The 18559-nt window shown below is 37.5% G+C and overlaps 1 protein-coding gene across 26 annotated transcripts in view; it reads right to left on the bottom strand.

The window, feature by feature from the left end:
* Ank2 (ankyrin 2) overlaps window positions 1-18559 on the bottom strand; it is a 457187-nt gene that overhangs the window by 112818 nt on the left and 325810 nt on the right. For 22 of the 26 annotated variants that reach the window (XM_048333410.1, XM_048333424.1, XM_048333418.1 and 19 more), the window contains 6 exons: window positions 16983-17081; window positions 15711-15809; window positions 10748-10846; window positions 3272-3469; window positions 572-670; window positions 297-395 (listed from right to left, as the gene is read on the bottom strand). In XM_048333410.1, coding sequence (XP_048189367.1) covers window positions 297-395; window positions 572-670; window positions 3272-3469; window positions 10748-10846; window positions 15711-15809; window positions 16983-17081 — 693 coding nt within the window. The remainder of the gene's footprint in view (window positions 1-296; window positions 396-571; window positions 671-3271; window positions 3470-10747; window positions 10847-15710; window positions 15810-16982; window positions 17082-18559) is intronic. The other 4 variants (XM_048333422.1, XM_048333421.1, XM_048333417.1 and 1 more) reach the window with 1 other exon arrangement.

Here is an 18559-nt window from a genome sequence, read left to right on the forward strand (position 1 = left end):
TCACTCCTATTCCACTCAATGTGTTTTTGAAGTATGTTCAACCGGTCCACACTGGGAAACTTAAGCGGGCTCATTTCCACAGCTCCCATTTCCTTTCCTAGCACACTACTGACCCTACTGAGCCTTCAGTGAGGTTCTAGCATTGTTTCTGTATATTTTTCAAGATCCTTTCTCATCAATGGGTTCCCTGTTCTGATCACACAAACACACACACAGTGCCTCTCTCTCTCTCTCTCTCTCTCTTTCTCTTTCTCTCTCTCTCTCATCGCAGTTATTCTGACCCAAGCCATACTCACAATGTTAGTGACATCTGGAGAGGCTCCGTTCTGCAGCAGAAGGAGGACAATGTTCAAGTGGCCCATGAAGGCCGCCACATGTATTGGTGTGAGGCCAGACTGCGAAACAAAGCAACAGCAGTTTTACTCCTCTGCACCAGTGAGGCTTTGGGGCTTCTTCGGTTAAATCAAAGTGGAGTGGAGAGGACAGAGATGGGTGAAGAAGGAGGAGAAGGTGAGAGAGGGTGTGAGAGAAGGGATGTGTCGTGACAAGCTGAAACATTGGTTTTTTCTACCTCTGTGATAGCTTGGATGGAAGCCCCATATTTCACGAGAAGTTCCATGACTTTGATGCGGTTTTTCTTGCAGGCAATATGCAGTGGAGTAAAACCATTCTGTGCAAAAGACAATCAAGTTAGTGGAAAACATGCAGAAACGGTTGTCACACAACTCCACAGGCTGGCACATGGCAAGCAATCATGTTACGTCGGTCACGTCATGTCACCATTTCAGCAAATCCTGCAGGGGTTGGCATGGGGAAAGCAAGGGGGTAACGTGTGCCTATTTGCTTCTTGGTGGAAGTTTGTGGGTGTTTCTGCTGTGTTCTTACAGAGAAAACAAACTATCCAAGGGTTTGTTCTTCAAAGGAGCAAACACAGAGGACAACTGTCTTTCAGAAGTTCTAAGTCTCAGGGTACATTGACTAACCAGGTGATGAGGAGTTGAAGAAGAATTGAAGCATGTATTTTTATGAGGCAAGGTCATTTCTTAGCACAAAATGATTGTTCATCTATGTTAAAAGTCTAAGAACTTGGGTTGGGAATATGGCCTAGTGGCAAAGTGCTCGCCTCGTATACATGAAGCCCTGGGTTCGAATCCTCAGCACCACATACATAGGGAAAAAAAGCCATAAGTGACACTGTGGCTCAAGTGGCAGAGTGCTAGCCTTGAGCAAAAAGAAGCCAGGGACAGTGCTCAGGCCCTGAGTCCAAGCCCCAGGACTGGCAAAAAAAAAACATCTAAAAACTTGATTGCCTCCTTAATAAACATCACAGGTTTCTATCTCATTTTGTGACTCTTCCAAATTAGCTGACCACACTTATATTCAGACATGACATTTTCTATTATAAGTTTCTGTTTGTTTGTTTTATGCTGGTTCTGGGGCTTGGTCTCAGGGCCTGAGCAATGTTCCTTAGTTGTTGTATTTTTTCTCTCAAGGCCAGAGTTTCAGCTCAATTTCTAGCTTTCTGGTGGTTAATTGGAAATAAAAGTGTCAAGGACTTTCCTACCCTGGCTGGCTTTGAACTGTGATCCTCAGATCTCAGCCTTCGAGAAGCTAGGATTGCAGACAGGAGCCAACCCACTGGTGCTCAGCTGCCATTTTAATGTGTTTCCCATGTTCTACTTATAACAAAATGATTACATTTCTGAATATTTCCAAGGAAAGTGTAGACAATTCCTAGATAAATTTAAGATGATGCCTCAGAGAGGAAAAGAAAGGTAGGGAAATCTACAAGGAACATTGTAATTGGTAAATGGGCTAACATCCAAGAATTGAAGAAATTATACAAAAATTGAATTAGTTCCATGCTAAATTGTCTTGTACTATTTTTCCTACCTTTTTATTTGAATACAGGTCACTTATTGAGTTATGGCTGTTCCTCCAGTTAACAGTATTACATTTCCCAAAGTAAAATGATTGCCAGGCGGTATTTTTATATGCTAATAGTGCTCATGAATGCATATGGTTTTACTTAAGCTAATGATTTCTTCACAGTACAGTGATAAACATAATTCATTTGTTGTGTTACTGTTCCTATTTATAAATTTTCAAGTAAGTCAGATCTAAATAGTCACATGTTTTTGTGATGCTTAAGGTATTTGCAATTATTAAGTTGTAATATTTTATAAGATTATAGACCATTACATAACAAAAAAGTAGCATTTTCAACTGCCTACACAAAAATGAAGGAGTCTTCAACTCCCATTTCTTGCCTGGGGAGAAGGGAATGCTTCTCTTTTGCCTCCATTTTTCTCTACTTTTCCCTATTGTACTACAATGTCTATAACTTTTGAAAAAGGAAAGAAAATATATATTCTCACACAAGCGTACGGAGTTCTCACAATGCAATCACTTCCCAAATAACTACTCATGAATTGATTCTAATGAAAATTTACAAGTGGAAATACTTGATATTTGATGACTTTAATTATGTTTTATTAAATATTGATTGAAGATGACTTTTAGCTAACATAACCCATCCTAGCATATAAAAGGATGTGCTCTCGGGTTAGTTGAAGAACTACGGAAAGGCAGCCATAATTAGTACATGCCCAATGTGCCCAATGGTTACTGTTAGAGTGTAAGCAAACAAGGAAGGTTTGCTCAGTATTAGACCTTGAGAGCTACTCTAGAGATGGCCTCTTACACATTTTGCCTTAAGTCGTTCCTGAGCTTGCTTCTATCAAATGCTTTCTCACAAATAATAAACTAAGCATCATTTCCTATTTGCCTATCAGATACACTTATGCCTATAAGGATATTTCCAAGTCAATCTTTCACCAGCTCCACACATTTACATATCACATACATTCACCATTTCAATTTCTCCTTTTTTCTTTGAGAGAGATTAATAGAACTTACCTTTTCAGTTTGGCATTCTGACTGTATCTAGAACTTACTTTATCGTTTCTTATTTTCAACCTCTTTTTTTCCAGTTTAAAGAAACAACACTATGACACAGCACACTAGAATTCCATACTGCCTGATTGCAACAGATTGGTTTAGAAATGCTTCACTGATATTCTTTTAAATCTATCCTTGCCCAACACGTTTTATTCACAAACCACGAATGCTTGAACTAGGCAGGTAAGTTGTAGGTAACAACCTCAGAAGGACCAACTACATATCTGTCACCATGTATGGAGTATGGACACCATTGGTCAAGCAGTGTGGGTTTGCCTATTTCCGTGAATGTGGACTAGGCCAGGTTTACCAGGGCTCTGGCGTTCGGATTGGCTCTCTTGTCCAGAAGGAGTTTGGTTACACGGTAGTGGCCACAGTGTGCAGCAACATGGAGGGCCGTCAGGTAATCCAAGGTGACATCATCAACAGGCGCCTTGTGCTGTAGCAGGTGCTTCACACATTCGACATGATCCCCCTGGGCAGCCATGTGAAGTGGAGACAGCCCATTCTGCACATTAAACAGAACATAATCATCTCAGGTTTTCATTACTTTCCTGTTCTGATGCATCGTGAAGTCACTTCTTGATCTCTACCACAGATACAGGCAGGGGGAAAAATGCTTTCTGTGTGATATCTATGTGATACCTGGTCCTTTCTATTAGATATTTGCTAGATAGCAGATTTTCTTCAATGGAAAGGAAATCAAAGAGAACATTTAACTTTATAATTACTTTTTTCCAGCAAAAGAGATACAAGTTCTCCATGAATGAATACATAATATTTGTGGCAATTCAACCTAATTTTATAATTATCAGGCCAGTATTGTATACATAAAAATAAGTGATAGCTATAGCTTAAATTATTTGTATCCACTTCCACACACAGGAGTGTACATTCTGTTCTCTCTGCCAATATTTTTTGCCTATAAATAGATAGGCAGGTAAAGGTGGAATGAGTGGATGGGTTAGAGAAATAAGGAAATTTTGGTCATCTCTTAAGTCCACCCCACTTTCATATTCTGCAATTGCTTTTTCCAGTAATCTTATGTAAGAGCTAGAAGAGGGAGAACCCGATGTGAACTGTGTATCATCAACCTCACAAGGTCACTGATGCAAGTCTAAATTATTCATCATTGGTATAGTTCCAAAGAGAGTTAGCTTCAATTCTAGAAGGTAGTCAGCAGCAGAAACACAAACTACCAAAGTATAATACTATTAATTATCAATTTAAGTAAGGTTTTTAAGTAGGTTCAATAAATACATTTCAAGAAAATATGTTAAATTAGAAATAAAGAATACATTAGTAGAATATTGTACAATTAAGAGACTATGTTGGTCGGATGCTAGTGGCTCATACCTGTCATCTTAGCTACCCAGAAGGCTGAGACCTGAGGATTGTGGCTCAAAGCCATCGCAGGCAGGAAAGCCTATGAGACTCTTATCTCCAATTAACCACCAGAAAACCAGAAGTGGTGCTGTGGATCAAGTGGTAGAGCACTAGCCTTGAGCTAAAGTTCTCAGGGACAGAGACCAGGCCTAGAGTTGAAGCCCCATAACCAACTAAAAAAAAGAGACTATGTTGTTGTAGTTGCTTAAGAATTTCAATATAGTCACTAGAAAAAGGATCACTGACCAAGTAACCAATTTGATAAACAATTCATTCAAAACAGAACCTGTCTGGATGAGATACCAGAAAAGGACCACAGCCCAATATATATATGGAAGATTATTTACTAAGTGAGAAATTCTAAAAAGCAACTACATTACAATCTTAACTGTGATAGTTTATGAGGTAGTAGAGTCCAAGCAATGTAAAATATTATTTGTTTCTAAAATTATGTTTATTCATAATTGTTGCTTTTATATTTAGAAATCTATAAAATGAGCTTTCAGAAGAAGGTATCTATGCACTGGAAAGGGAGGAAACTTCTCAGTAGAAAGCGTATTTTAGACCCCAACAGTATGTGGACTGAAGGTTGAATATTTCTCTGAAAGTTTATCCTTCAGTGCTTTTATATTCATGCAAAACAAAACAAAACAAAACAATTACCACTCCATCTTTTGTTCTTTTTCTACTTATTTTCTGAGTAAGCATTCTTCAAACCCTATTCAAGTACTGAGAACACAGAAGTGAGTACAACACACAGACTGCCTGTCTACCTAGGGTTCCTAGGTTGGGAGATAAATGACTGTAATATTTGGGACTGACACACAATTCAAAAATGACATGAATGAAAATATGCAGTGCATTAAAATGTCATCATCAAGGGTAAGAAGAAAACTCAATATCCAAGAATGACCAAGGGAGTATGTATATGTAAATACAACTTTAATAGTCTCATTGCGAAACTGATACTTAACATGATGAATGTGTAAAAGTTGGCCCTGATGATTTATGGAAAGAAAAAGTGAGGCAGAAGAAAAGCAAGTAAAACTTACTTGTTTGGTGCCATATATGGTTGTGTCAATAAACAATAAGAAGGAGAGTGTGGCTGAAGGTAATTGAATTAGAAGGGTGAATAAATAGAAGGATCCCTAGACCTTCTGAGTTAGAGAAGAGGTGTTACTGGTAGGATCAGGACAAAAGGATTACCTAGCTGTTGTTTTGAGAATATATTGGGCTAAAGGAAAGAGATTAAGCCAGTTAGCAGCTTCCAGAAGCTATCCAGTGGGATGGTGACCTGCAAGAATTATGTTACTGAGACTGTTGAGAAGTTGATGACTTAATGATATATTTGAAAGAAGAGGTGAAGGGTTGGGAATAGGATGTGAAGAGTGTGAAAGAAACATTTATCATGGCATAAGCTATTAGGTCTGAGAAATGGATAAAACTTGGAATGGAAGTTAATTAAGATTTAAGGAGAGGTTAAGAGGATTAAGCATAGAAATGGGGAGGAAACAATCATAAGCTGGGTTCTGAACTTAATCTGAGCCGCTCAATAGACATCCAAGTGGTCAGGGGAAGCTGACATGATCATATGGATTCCAGATATATACACAGATAGGTCTTCAGCAAATAGACACTATTTGAATATTTTATAGGAAGTAAGTACAGAAAGATACAGAGGCAGAGTCTGGAGTTCTGATATTCAAAGAGCTGAGAGATGAGAAGTACCTCATAAAGGAAATTGAGAATTGAAGATTAGAAAAAGAGGGAAAGCTATAAAAAATTGTGTGTGTATAATACACATGATGTCATGAAAGACAAATAAGAAAAGTGTATTGAAAGGAGTAAGAAGTGCCAATAATAGCAAATGTAGAGGTTATAGACTGTATGGGTTATGATTCATGTGCCTGGACAGATATGAAGGTGGGAGAATGTAGAAATCCTCTTCTGATTATTCTAATGATCTCAGTGTGGTGGGAAGAGAAGAAATTTAGAGAGAAAAAAAGAATCTAGTGATGCAGCAGAAAGCTAGATAAATAGACTTGTGTAACACAGGGTGATTGTTGGGCCACATTATGGCTAACTTCAGGTTCCCAATCATAATTTTGAATCCACTGTAGTCACATTTAGGTGTGTGCAGGTAAATTGGACTTAACCAGAGACAGAGAGATGTAGGAAGTTGGTGTGAATGTGTAGGAGAGTATAACTGACTATGGAACTTGCACTGGGCAAAGGGCCCAAGCTGAATATGGAACAGTGAGATTACAAAAATAATTTCACTGTTTTGATATAGCTTTTCTGGAAACTCTTCTAGAAAATAGCATTTGCTATTCTAAGAAAACTATTCAGAAGTTCTTCTAGAAAATAGCTTCTACTGCTCTATGAAAACGAAAACTGAAAACCCCAGCAGAATAAAAATAAAATCTCTGGTACTGAGATGGTATAAGGAGCAAGCTAAAACACAGAGGGGGAGATTGGTGAGCAGGAAGGTAGAATTAGAAATTATGGAGAACTGACAATTATGACACTAAGAAGCTGGACCAAAAGAGTCATCTGCTGATGTTCTCAAAATCATTAAATTCAATGGGAATTGGAAACGGATGTGGTAAAAATTAAGTGCGCAGAGCTAGAATTTTTAAGCAATGGGGGAAAGTTGTTTCAAGGAGAAAAAATGAGGGGGAAAACCTTTTTCTTCAAGGAGAAAAAGAAAGAGTGGTTCTGGAGAGAAGGACACCAGACTAGCATCAGGGAGCTATTTCACTTCTGAGCACTGATATCCCTAACTCCAGCCTGACTAGCTCCTCTTCTCCATGTTCCTTACTCTGCACATAGCTCTACTTTACATAATGATCTCCACTTGTGTCTTATCCATGTAGTTATAAGCCTTTAAAAAATTTACTGGTGTATTATTCTTCTTGACTGTCCCTCAATGAGTAGAACAATGACCTGGCACATTGTGTTTTCTTCATACATGATAGCCAATCATGATACAAATAATGATATAATCATGCAACCATCAAAAATCATACTGGATCCACACATCTGAATAATAATTGATTTTCAGGATATTCACAAGCATATATACACACATATAACATATATATATATATATATATATAGAGAGAGAGAGAGAGAGAGAGAGAGAAATGATAAGGGTCCATGGTCTTCATTCATGTGATATGGCAACTGCAGACCAACTCTAGAAGCATATTAGTCATGAATAGCATATGCTTATCCTTAATTTACTTTTTTTCTTAGCATGATTGATCTGAAATTTTATTACCAGTTAAATTATTATCTGTTCACCAAAACTTTCCATAATTATCTATCAAAATGTTTCATTTTTAAAACATATATATATGCATGCATGCATGCATACAGACATATACATGGTGGTACTGGGGTTTGAACTGAAGTTCATGCTTACTTAGCAGGTACACTACTGTTGAGTCAAATCTCCAGCCCTTTATGCACTGGTTATTTCTGGAACAAGGCTTGCTTCCTGCTTAGGTGTGTCCCTGCACTGGGCACAGTCGTTCTTTATTTTGCTTCCCACCATAGCGGCACACACCAACACACCTAGCTTCTTCCATTGAGATAAAGTCTTTAGAACTTTTCTGAGTGCTCTGATTGGAAAGTATGATTTTCCCGATCCCAACTTCCCATGTATTGCTAAGCTTAGAAATGTGGGCCACCCATACCTGGCTAAAAATCAGATCTCTGTAACATTCACAGTACAGATATAAAATCAGAAATAATGCAGGTCATAAATTTCTCTTTGTATATTTCTGACTTGAGTTTTCATCTGTCCAGGACCAGTGAGGCACATCTTTAAAGACAGAGTTCATTCTAGGGATAGCTTACATGTACAGGCCAGGTTGTTCCAAATGATCTCAAGTCATTAGACAATTCAAAAATAATATAAATTGGAAAAAATATGCTTATATCAGTTTGCTTCAGCTACAAGGTCAGCTGATAGTAATCTTGTTTGGGCATAAGACGTAGCTATGATATGGGGAGAAGACACAATAAATGTACATCATCTAAATTTTTGTCATATGTAAGGACCCAGGTGTTATACAGAGTACTAACTTGCATTTAAATGTAGATTACTAAATTGTTTTTAACATCCAGTTTGTGTTTCATGATACTTTTCATAGTTCACAGAAAGATTAGGTAATGGGAAACTACATGGTAATGAAGAGGTTTTTTTTGAAGAAAGATATGTTTATTGTTATAAAACAACTATGTCTTTGTAGACTAAAATATAGAGCTGTAGTTTCCTGAGGCAAATTGAGTTGTAATAAAAGTACATACAAATCAACAATTTGGAAATTAATGCAAAAAAACATCTTCTGATTTTTTTTCAACATGAATGCCAAAGTTCTAAGCAATAGAGCCAACATGATGTATTGTGATCACAGGTCTTGAAGTAGGACATTGTATATTTACAGGTCTCATTTATTGCTCAACTCACAGTTATGAGCATGTAATATCTTTTAGCTATAACACTCATGATTATCTTAGGCTTATCTCAATTAATATTAAAACCACATTCATGTTCCCTGAAATCATTTCCAAATATGACTTATTTTATTTTATTTGTTTTATTTTATTTTTTTATTTTTTTGCCAGTCCTGGGGCTTGGACTCAGGGCCTGAGCACTGTCTCTGGCTTCTTTTTGCTCAAGGCTAGCTCTCTGCCACTTGAGCCACAGCACCACTTCTGGCCATTTTCTGTATATGTGGTGCTGGGGAATTGAACCCAGGGCTTCATGTATGCAAGGCAAGCACTCTTGCCAGTAGGCCATATCCCCAGTCCCCAAATATGACTTTTTTTAATTAAAATATTTTCTTTATTGTCAGAGTGTGGTACAGAGGGGTTACAGATTCATATGTAAGGCAATGAATACATTTCTTATTCAACTTGGCTCATTTTCCCCCACCTCCTCCGCTCCCCCTTTCCCTCTCCTCCAGGAGTTGTGCAGTTGATTTATACCAAATGGGTTTGTAAGTATTGCTTTTGGCATGCTTTGTCTTTTTGTCTTTTGTCTCTCAATTTTGATATGCCCTTTCCCTTCCCCAGTTCTAATTACCCATATAGAGTATCCTGGGTATTCAGATGAGATATAGTGGTAGCGGAGGTACAACCACAGGAAGGGAATCTGGAAGGCCATGTGGAGATTCCTAAGGAGGCTAAACATAGAGCTCCCCTACAACCCAGCAGCCCTGCTTTTGGGCATCTACCCAAAAGACTACAAGCAAGACCACACTAAAGCCACCAGCACAACTATGTTCATCGCAGTACAACTCGTCATTGCTAAAACATGGAACCAACCTAGATGCACCTCAGTAGATGAGTGGATCAGGAAAATGTGGTACATATATACAATGGAATTCTATGCCTCCATCAGAAGGAATGATGCTACCCCATTCGTAAGGAAATGGAAGGACTTAGAAAAAAAATCATAATAAGTGAAGTGACCTAGACCCAAAGAAACATAAACCCTATGGTGTCCTTCATAGGGAATAGCTAGTACATGATTAGGCTAGCCATAGTAGAAGATCAGAATACCCCAATATGATCCCATAAGATGATGCCAAGTGAAATGAACTCCTTGATATGGAAACAAGAGTTATACCACTGTTGTAATTATTATCAACATGCCAGGTAATAAAGTTTTAAAACTGTTTTATAACAAAAATGTCCAGTAACTCACCATATGGTTTTTATTCATATGAAAAAAATGTTTTCTCATGTTTGTGCATATAAATGAAATGAGGCAACAAATATCATTAGAAACAATATCATACTTAATGGTGTATTGAAGGTGGCCAATTTAACTTATTTTCATATCTACTAACCCCAGATACAATCAGCCAGCAGCACTGTTAAGCAGTTTTTTCTATCAATATTGCTTAAGAAATAAAGACTGAATAAGGTGCAACAGTCATCTTTGACTGCTAATTGCATGTGTATTTTATATTTATTTCACATAATCATGAAATTGATTCTCATTAACTGTAAGAGACCTTGGAGATTCCTGCTATCAAAATAGTTTCAAAACTTTATTAACGTGTAGGTACTTAGTGGATGTAAGAGACATTATTGTTTACATAAAGTATTCATTTTTCTTATATATAAAATGCAGTTCCCGTTTTTATCAGCAGAAATGAGCACGTAAAAACATAGCAAACCTGGAGTAGATTCCTTAATCACAAGACATGCATCTGTTCATTTTAATAGTTTGATATGTTTCATATTCTACACACTCACACACACGCACGCATACACACATACACATACACACACAACTAGAACATCTTTGGCTGATGCTTTCATATCGAGAAGAGATTATCAAAACTCAGGTTCCAGGGCCCTTTGGGTCCCGTCCTCTCACCTTGGTCCTGGCCAGCAAGGGTGCTCCTCGCTCCAGCAAGAGCTCCACCACCTGGTCATGCCCACTTCGCGCAGCACAGTGAAGGGGCGTCAACCCATCCTGCGGAAACAAAGAAAGAATGGGCCCAAGTTCACTTTTGTCGGTGTATTTTATTTCTAGCTTCCATCAAAAGAATGGCATTGCCCAATTTTAAGGAAATGGAAAGTCTTGGAAAAAATTAATACTAAGTGAAGTAACATAGAAACATAGGCCAAAGAAACATAGGTTAAATGGTTTCCCTCATTTGTAATAATTAGAGTATCTATAAATCTACAAGTAAATCCAATGGGTAGTAAAAGACAAATCATTACACCTGGACATGATTAAGAGGATCACAAGGGCACAGTAGCTATGTGAATAAGATCATATAAAATGATGCTTGTTGAAATGGATGCCAAGAAATAAAAGACATTTTTTTATTAAACTCTTTTCAGTTCTTTCTCCTTCTCCTCTTCTTCTCCTTTCCTTTTTTCTTTGGTTTATTCCCTTCCATAGCTGTTTTGAATTTCTGTGCCCTTTGCTTAATATATAGGTTTATCTTGTTTGTGGATGGGAAAGAAGAAGCACAGAAATGATGGGACAAAGGGTGAATCAATTCATCAGTGATACTCACTAGACACTATATTGGAAATGAACCATACAAGTTAGGAAGAGAGGAGCAGGAGAGGGAAAAGTGGGAGAGAATGAGGGAGGGTGACACTGTTCAAAACGAAACATACTCATTGCCTGACTTAGGTAACTGTAACCCCTCTGGCATCACCTTTATAATATAATTTTTTAAAATAAAACAAAACAGAAACAAGATTGCATCCACTGCCACTCCAGAAAAGGAACTTGCTTCTAGTGACCCTATAGAAGTATAATGAAATGACAACTATCCTTGAGACAGAAAATGAGAGAGGTAAAGGGGAAACAAGAGAGAGAGATATCTTGACTGAGGGAAGTGGGAATAGACAAAAATAGAGATAGGAGTCAGAAAGGGAGTCCCATTTGCAGAGGGTTATGGGAAAGAAATTGATGTCTGTTCACATTCAAGAAGTTGGAAAGGGGAGAATACTGCCTTTGTTGAAATTTAAAGCCCTCCTTGTTTGGAATCATAATCAGGGTTTATATTAAGTTATACTATTTTCGTTTTGCTATCCTAGCATAACTTTTATTTAAAAATTCATTTTCTAACTTGTCCTCTCTTGAACTGCCACAACTTACATAAATTTCCCTACAAAACACACCAAGGCTTGTTTTAAGAAAAAAAGAGGGTTGGAGCATTCACCTATTTCTTTAAAATATTTTCACCATATTTTTCAGTGTTTAAAGGTCACAAAATTATTTCTCAAAGATGCAATTTATTATTACTAAGTGGAATTAAGTCTGTGTCCAGTAAAGTGGGTAACAGCAACACATTAACATTATTTACAAAGTTTTCTGGTATTAAGACTTTTAGGATGTAGCCTCTGATTCCAGAGCAATCACCCACATCTGTCTTATTTTATTTCCCTTTAACATAGAATGACCCCAAAGCAGAATAGTTAGCAAATACAAGGTAAAATAGGGAATAAAACCATTATAAGGACAATCATTGGTGGCTCAGTCTTGTAATCCTAACTACTCATGAGGCTGATGCTGGAGGATTGTGATTCAAGGGCAGCCCAGTTAGAAGAAAAATCTCCAAGACTCTTCAATTGATCAGCAAAAATCTAGAAGGGGAAGTGTAGCTCAAGTGGTAGACCATCAGCCTTGAGTGAAGAGTGTAAGGCCCTGAGTTCAAGCCCCAATATGGCACCCCCACCCCCGAGAAAAGGAAAGAAATCAAGGAGAAATAATGAACAAAATCTAAAATAATAGAAAAGAAATTCTGAATATATAACCTGAGGATGTGAAGCTTAAGGAAAAATATGAAGATCCCATGATTGAGAGAGGTGGAGGAGGTGTGGGTAGCAATCACAGAAGAAAAAAAGTAGCACAATGAGCAATTAAGACAATTTCAAAGCTTCTGATTTATCCAAAACTCTAATGACTCATCTTTTTCTGTCTTTACTTTCAAGACCATATTTCCAGGTTATGCTACCTTCTTAACAAAAACAATTCCTCCAAGTTATAGTATTCTTTGTAGTACAACATCCTGAGGTTTCTATTCTAGAGGTCCAAGCGCTCATTCAACTTGGATGGCAAAGACAGAGATTCCAACCAATCAGCATGCCCTATTCACATGCACTGTATATAACAGCTCTTCTTCTTTCCTCCAGTCTGCTTACAGCATTCTTCTTGATGTCCTTTTTTCTGAAGCCAGGACCTCGCACTTTCTCAGCTTATTTGCTCAGCTAGCATTCTACCACTTGCATAACACCTCCTGTTTATTTTTGTTTGTTTGTTTGTTTGCTGGTTATCTTGGAGATGGAACCTCCTAGACTTTTCTTCTGCCTAGGCTGGCTGTGAACCTCCAACCTCAGCCTCCTGAGTAGCTCAGATTACAGGTGTGAGCTATTGGTGTTAGGCTCCTGATGTCTCTATTATCATAAAAATGCTAGTAGCTAATAACTGGTTTTCTCTTTGGTCATATTACATACTACCGTTAAATGCATTCTCCCCTCTTGGTAGCCTCATTTCTCAAATAATGACTTCCATGTTTTCTCAACAGGAAAATAATGAATACTTCATGAGTTGTTAGGAAGATGAAGTAAGATGATATTTGTAAAACACTTAGCAGGGTATTTAGAATATCATATATGTCGACTGGTAGCTATTATTGTTACTGCGCTAATTATGACATCTAATCAGAAGTAACAAGGGCGATTGCTTCTTCAGATGTGCTGTTTTAGTTCATTGTCTTTTATTGTTTTTGATATGCTTTTATTGCTTGTACTGAAATATGTATTTCAATATCTTATACATAATTATCAAGTAGAATATCTCCACATTTAAATAATAAATAAGTTTACAAACAAAACAGAAAAACATCCTTAGTAAGCTTGAATTAATAATTTCCTTTTGACTAGCTATAAAATGTATAGATAAACACAAAAATGGAAAAAAGGGATTTTTTTAAAGATATCAGTAATCGGGATCTGGTAAAATGCCTTCAGCTTTCACACTGGAACCTGCTTAATACAGAAAAAGCCAACAGGATTTGAAGTCTAAATAACTGACAAAATGGTGCTGAGAGTGGAAAGAAACCACGAATAAGGTTAATTTCATAATAGTAATTATTGGGGGAGGGTATCAGTAAGAGAGGGGGTAGGGACCAAGGAAAGGGTAAGGAAGATGGATGTTTGAAAAACTGTGTGAACTTGTATGAAAAGTGAAAAATGAAGCCAGTAGAAAGTGGATTGGGAAAAGAGGGGAGGAGAATGAGGGAGAGAGATGGCAAGGTACATCATGAGTACATATGGAAATAATTTAAGGAAATCTCCTTGCACAACTAATTTTTTTTAAATATACTAAACAAATAGAAAACCTTCTAAATGCAAAAAACAATGAGAGGGTCAGGGAAAGTACTTGTCCAGATACACTAATTTCAACATATTTAGGATTACCATGATCCCTATGAGAAACTGAAAACTCCAACACAAGGGAAAATAATGGTTCTTTTTAAAAATCTATATATAGAAATTCGATTGCAACTCTAAAATGATAGCCACAAAAATAAACATTTTAATCTACTTTTAAATATATTTTCAATCCACAAAGAAAACATAAGCCTATATTCCTGGATGTTAGAAAGTACATACTATATAGTTCCAGCATATGCCTGCCAATTCCAGACCACTGTCCTTGATTTCTATTTCATTTCCTATTAAATTTTGCATTTGATAAATGGGATATAGCTATTGTAGCTGTAACTAGATTGGAAAGCACCTACCAATGATTTTAAAACCCTTCTACTTAGGGATAAGAAAATATTTTAACTCATTCAAAGAAAAAAATCTCAATACTGATACTATATTTACTACCAGCTTATTTACGCTAAGGAGGGCTCAGTTTTGAACACATCTCTCCCCAATTCTGCATTTGATGACACTGTGTCAGTAGCTGTACATTGCCATAACTAGAAATCAGGTGGCTTGTTTTCAAGATCAACACTTTATTTTCTGGTGCAGAGTTTGGTCTCGGGGCATTGTGCTTGCTAAGGGTAGTGCTCTAGTGCCTAGACCATACCTTCGGTGTGGCTTTTGCTAATTATGTTGAGAATAAGTCTTAAAGACTTTTCTTCCTAGAGTGGCTTCTAATAGCGATTTCCTAGATCTCAGACTCCTGAGTAGACAGGATTACAGATGAGAACCACTAGCTCCTAGCCAGAATTGGCATTATTGACAAGTATACTCTAATGCTTATCCTGTTATCTCATTTAGTGGGAGTACTTATAAAAACAGGATGATATTGTAATTAAGTTTGAAATGAAAGATATTACTTCTACTGAGACAAGTGAAAGCATAGTATGCCAAACACATGCTCTCTTTCCATATAAGCACAAGAGCAAATCAATATAATACTACCACTCAGGAACTGTTAGGTAGAAAAAGTAGATTTAAAAAACATATATTAAAATATTTTGTGCAAAAGTCACATTCTCAAAGCCTAATATATACCAATAAAACAATAAATTTAGGTTGATAACACTTCTAATGACCCAAAAGAGAAATGTGAAAGTCCAACCATTAATCTCTATTTCCAGAAAACAATAGAAACAAATAACTTAAAACTAATCTCAGTAAGAGACTAGTATTCTGCTTCTCTGTACAATGAAGAGCAAATATTAATTTCACTTTATGATATGAAACCTTTAAATGATGTATGAGATTTGAATGAAATCCAGGAAAGCAATTTCCTTCAAAGTACACAGCTGTTGTTTACTCACTAGTGTTGTAAGGTGCTGTAAGTGGGCACAAATACATAAAAGTGGCAGGAAGTTGAAAGGACAGACACTTACCCTAGTTTTGGCATCAATCTGACCACCTCGGTCCAGTAGCAGCTTCACCATATTTGTGTTTCCCCGTTTAGAAGCCACATGCAGCGGTGTGATTCCATTCTACACCATGAAAAGACCAAAGAGAGAAAATTGGGCATGGCCAGCAATGATGGCAAAGCTTCTCATATTAAATGGCATAAGGAAATTGTGGTCTACCCATTACTTTGATTCATGGTTCTTACCATTTTAATGTCTTTAAATCTTAAGGAACCCTGAGTCCACAAACCAGAGAGAATTATTGCTAAGACAATATAACCATACAGAATGTAACTACATTATGGTAAATAACTATAACATACACTGATTATAATATATTTATTATTATAAACATTGAGTGTCGGGCTCGTGTCGCCTCTCCCGGCGTGGGGATCAAAGCTCAGCTAGGTTTCTCGCCACCCCCTTTTCTCGTCCTCTCTCCTGGACACCCGGCCGGCAGATAGCCAGGATGGGACGGAGAGGTCAGGGCCGACCTCACGCGCACGTGGCCTAACGAGAACGCGTGCCCGCCTCCTTACTGGTAAATAAAGCCAGGCGATATGCGAGTCTCGGAGAAAGCTTCCAGAGCAATCTGATTTATTAAGGCAGGTGTAAAGGGAATTGATAGCGAGAGAAGGCGATTGGCCAGGACACCAATAGGCTGAGAGCTGTCACATGACCCCCTTGAGCTAACGTCACTCGAAAGCGCCGAGCCAGGGCAAGACTGGGAGGCGCCTGGGCTGGCGAGAGAGTTGGGGGCTGGGTGCAAAGCCAGTTCTTCTGGTTCCAGACCCAGAGGACCGTAGCCTGCTTCCGCATTCCCCTAGCGCTGGGAGAGGGGCATCAAGTCCCCCGTCAAGTCCATAAAGCTGGACCCCAACAATTGAGCATCAGATCTCAGCCTCCTGGGGAGCTAGGATTACAGGTGTGAGCCACCTGTACCCAGCAGTTTCATTATTTATTGACTTGAAGCTGACAGTTTATGATTTGTGGCATGATCTTAAAATCTGTTCAAACCCGTGTGAAAACATTGTTACTTCAGTATTGAAAATGACTTGTAAAACACTGTACAGTCTTATGCAACATCCTATGCCATAAAGAAAAAAAAAAGCAAAATCTAGAGTCATTAGAAATAATCCATGGAAAGGGGGACAAAAATCAAAAGAAAAGCTTTAAAAAAGGCTTCCGTATTTATTTTTACTTTCTTATAATACCCATTCTTGGCTGTCGAAGACAAGAAACTATTTTCCGGCCTACCCTGGCTGTGAAGTCCACAGCAGCTCCTCGATTGAGAAGAAGAGTGGCCACGTTGACATTTCCATAGTGTGCGGCAATGTGCAGAGGGGTAAAACCACTCTATGGGGAAAGGAAGAAGTGACAGTGAATAGGGCGTCTTCCTCAGGTACATACATGCTCCTGCACGCAGGACTCATGCCCGGAACCACAGGGGACCCTGCCCACAGCACAATTTCAACTGTAAACACTTCAGTAAGGCTCTTGACATTTTTGTATTATAAGGCTGTAAATAGTTCTATAAAGAAATATGCATCCTACCTTTACTGGCAATATGACTATTAATACCACAACTGTATCTATCTTTGTGACTTGTTTATACAAATCTATATTTCGTGAATTGGTTTAGCATACCAGAGAAGAACAGAATATGATTAAACACCAAAAGGATTCAGCCATAGGATTAAAGTAAGTGTAAATAATTTTTTTTCAGAGTCAGAACACAGTATTCTTTTAATCTTTTTTTAAAAATAGCTTTGGTTGGCAGTGTGAAACAGGACGGAAATTTCTGCATAATATGTACAGTTAAGTCTATGTGTTGACACAGCTAATTACTCAAACTGTTTTGTTTTTGGCTGGTCCTGGGGCTTGAATTCAGGGCCTAAGTGCTGTCCCTAGCCTCCTGTGCTCAAGGCTAATGACTACCACTTTTAGCTTTTTCGGAGTAGTTTACTGGAAATAAGAATCTCACAGACTTTCCTGGGCTTGCTTTGAACCACAGTCCTCAGATCTCAGCCTCTTGAGTAGATAGCATTACAGATATGAGGCACTGGAGCTTGACCAAGAAAAGTATTTAAAAACAGAGTAAACAACATACTTGATATCTGTATTTACCTACCTATGCATCTATCTATCAAGTATATTGTTTACTCTTTGTTTTTAAATACTTTTTCTGAAAAATTTTTAATTAGAAATTTTTGCTATTTTCATATAGACATATATTAACTCTTCTCTTATTAAAGTGCCCAAAGAGCTGATAATTTCCCTCACTGTAGAAACTTCATGTTGTCAAAAATGAATACAGGGAAATACAGAGAGTTATTGGCTATTGAATCCTGCATTCTTCCGATTATTTTCTCACTTTTTAAATTTGCTGTGAACTTTTACGTGTACCACAGTGTTTTAAAGAAATATTTTGTAAGTCACCACTATTACTCTTCTGTTGACTTGACTGTTTTTTTTTATTTTTAAAACTCCCTAAATAATCACTTAGAACTTTTCCTGTGCTATTAACATATTAGCTGCAAATAATTTCTGGCTGTAAAGCATCAAGACATCAAGTAGAAATAGTAACTATTAATCCAAACCCAACAACTGTGACGGAGATATTTGTACTTTCTGCCCAAATGATGCCAAATATTTCTGTCAAAAAGAGGAAGACTAAATCTATAACCTGATGATTATTTTATAAGATGTCAGTGCGTGGAAGATTTACACTATAATCAACAGAAGGTTTTTATTTTTTATCTTGATAGTTCTTGTCATTCAGACCTATCCTGAAATGAATGTCTATTACTCAGGCTACACTTTAATTTCAGGGA

The sequence above is a fragment of the Perognathus longimembris genome, chromosome 24 (assembly GCF_023159225.1).
Source record: "Perognathus longimembris pacificus isolate PPM17 chromosome 24, ASM2315922v1, whole genome shotgun sequence".
NCBI lineage: Eukaryota > Metazoa > Chordata > Mammalia > Rodentia > Heteromyidae > Perognathus > Perognathus longimembris.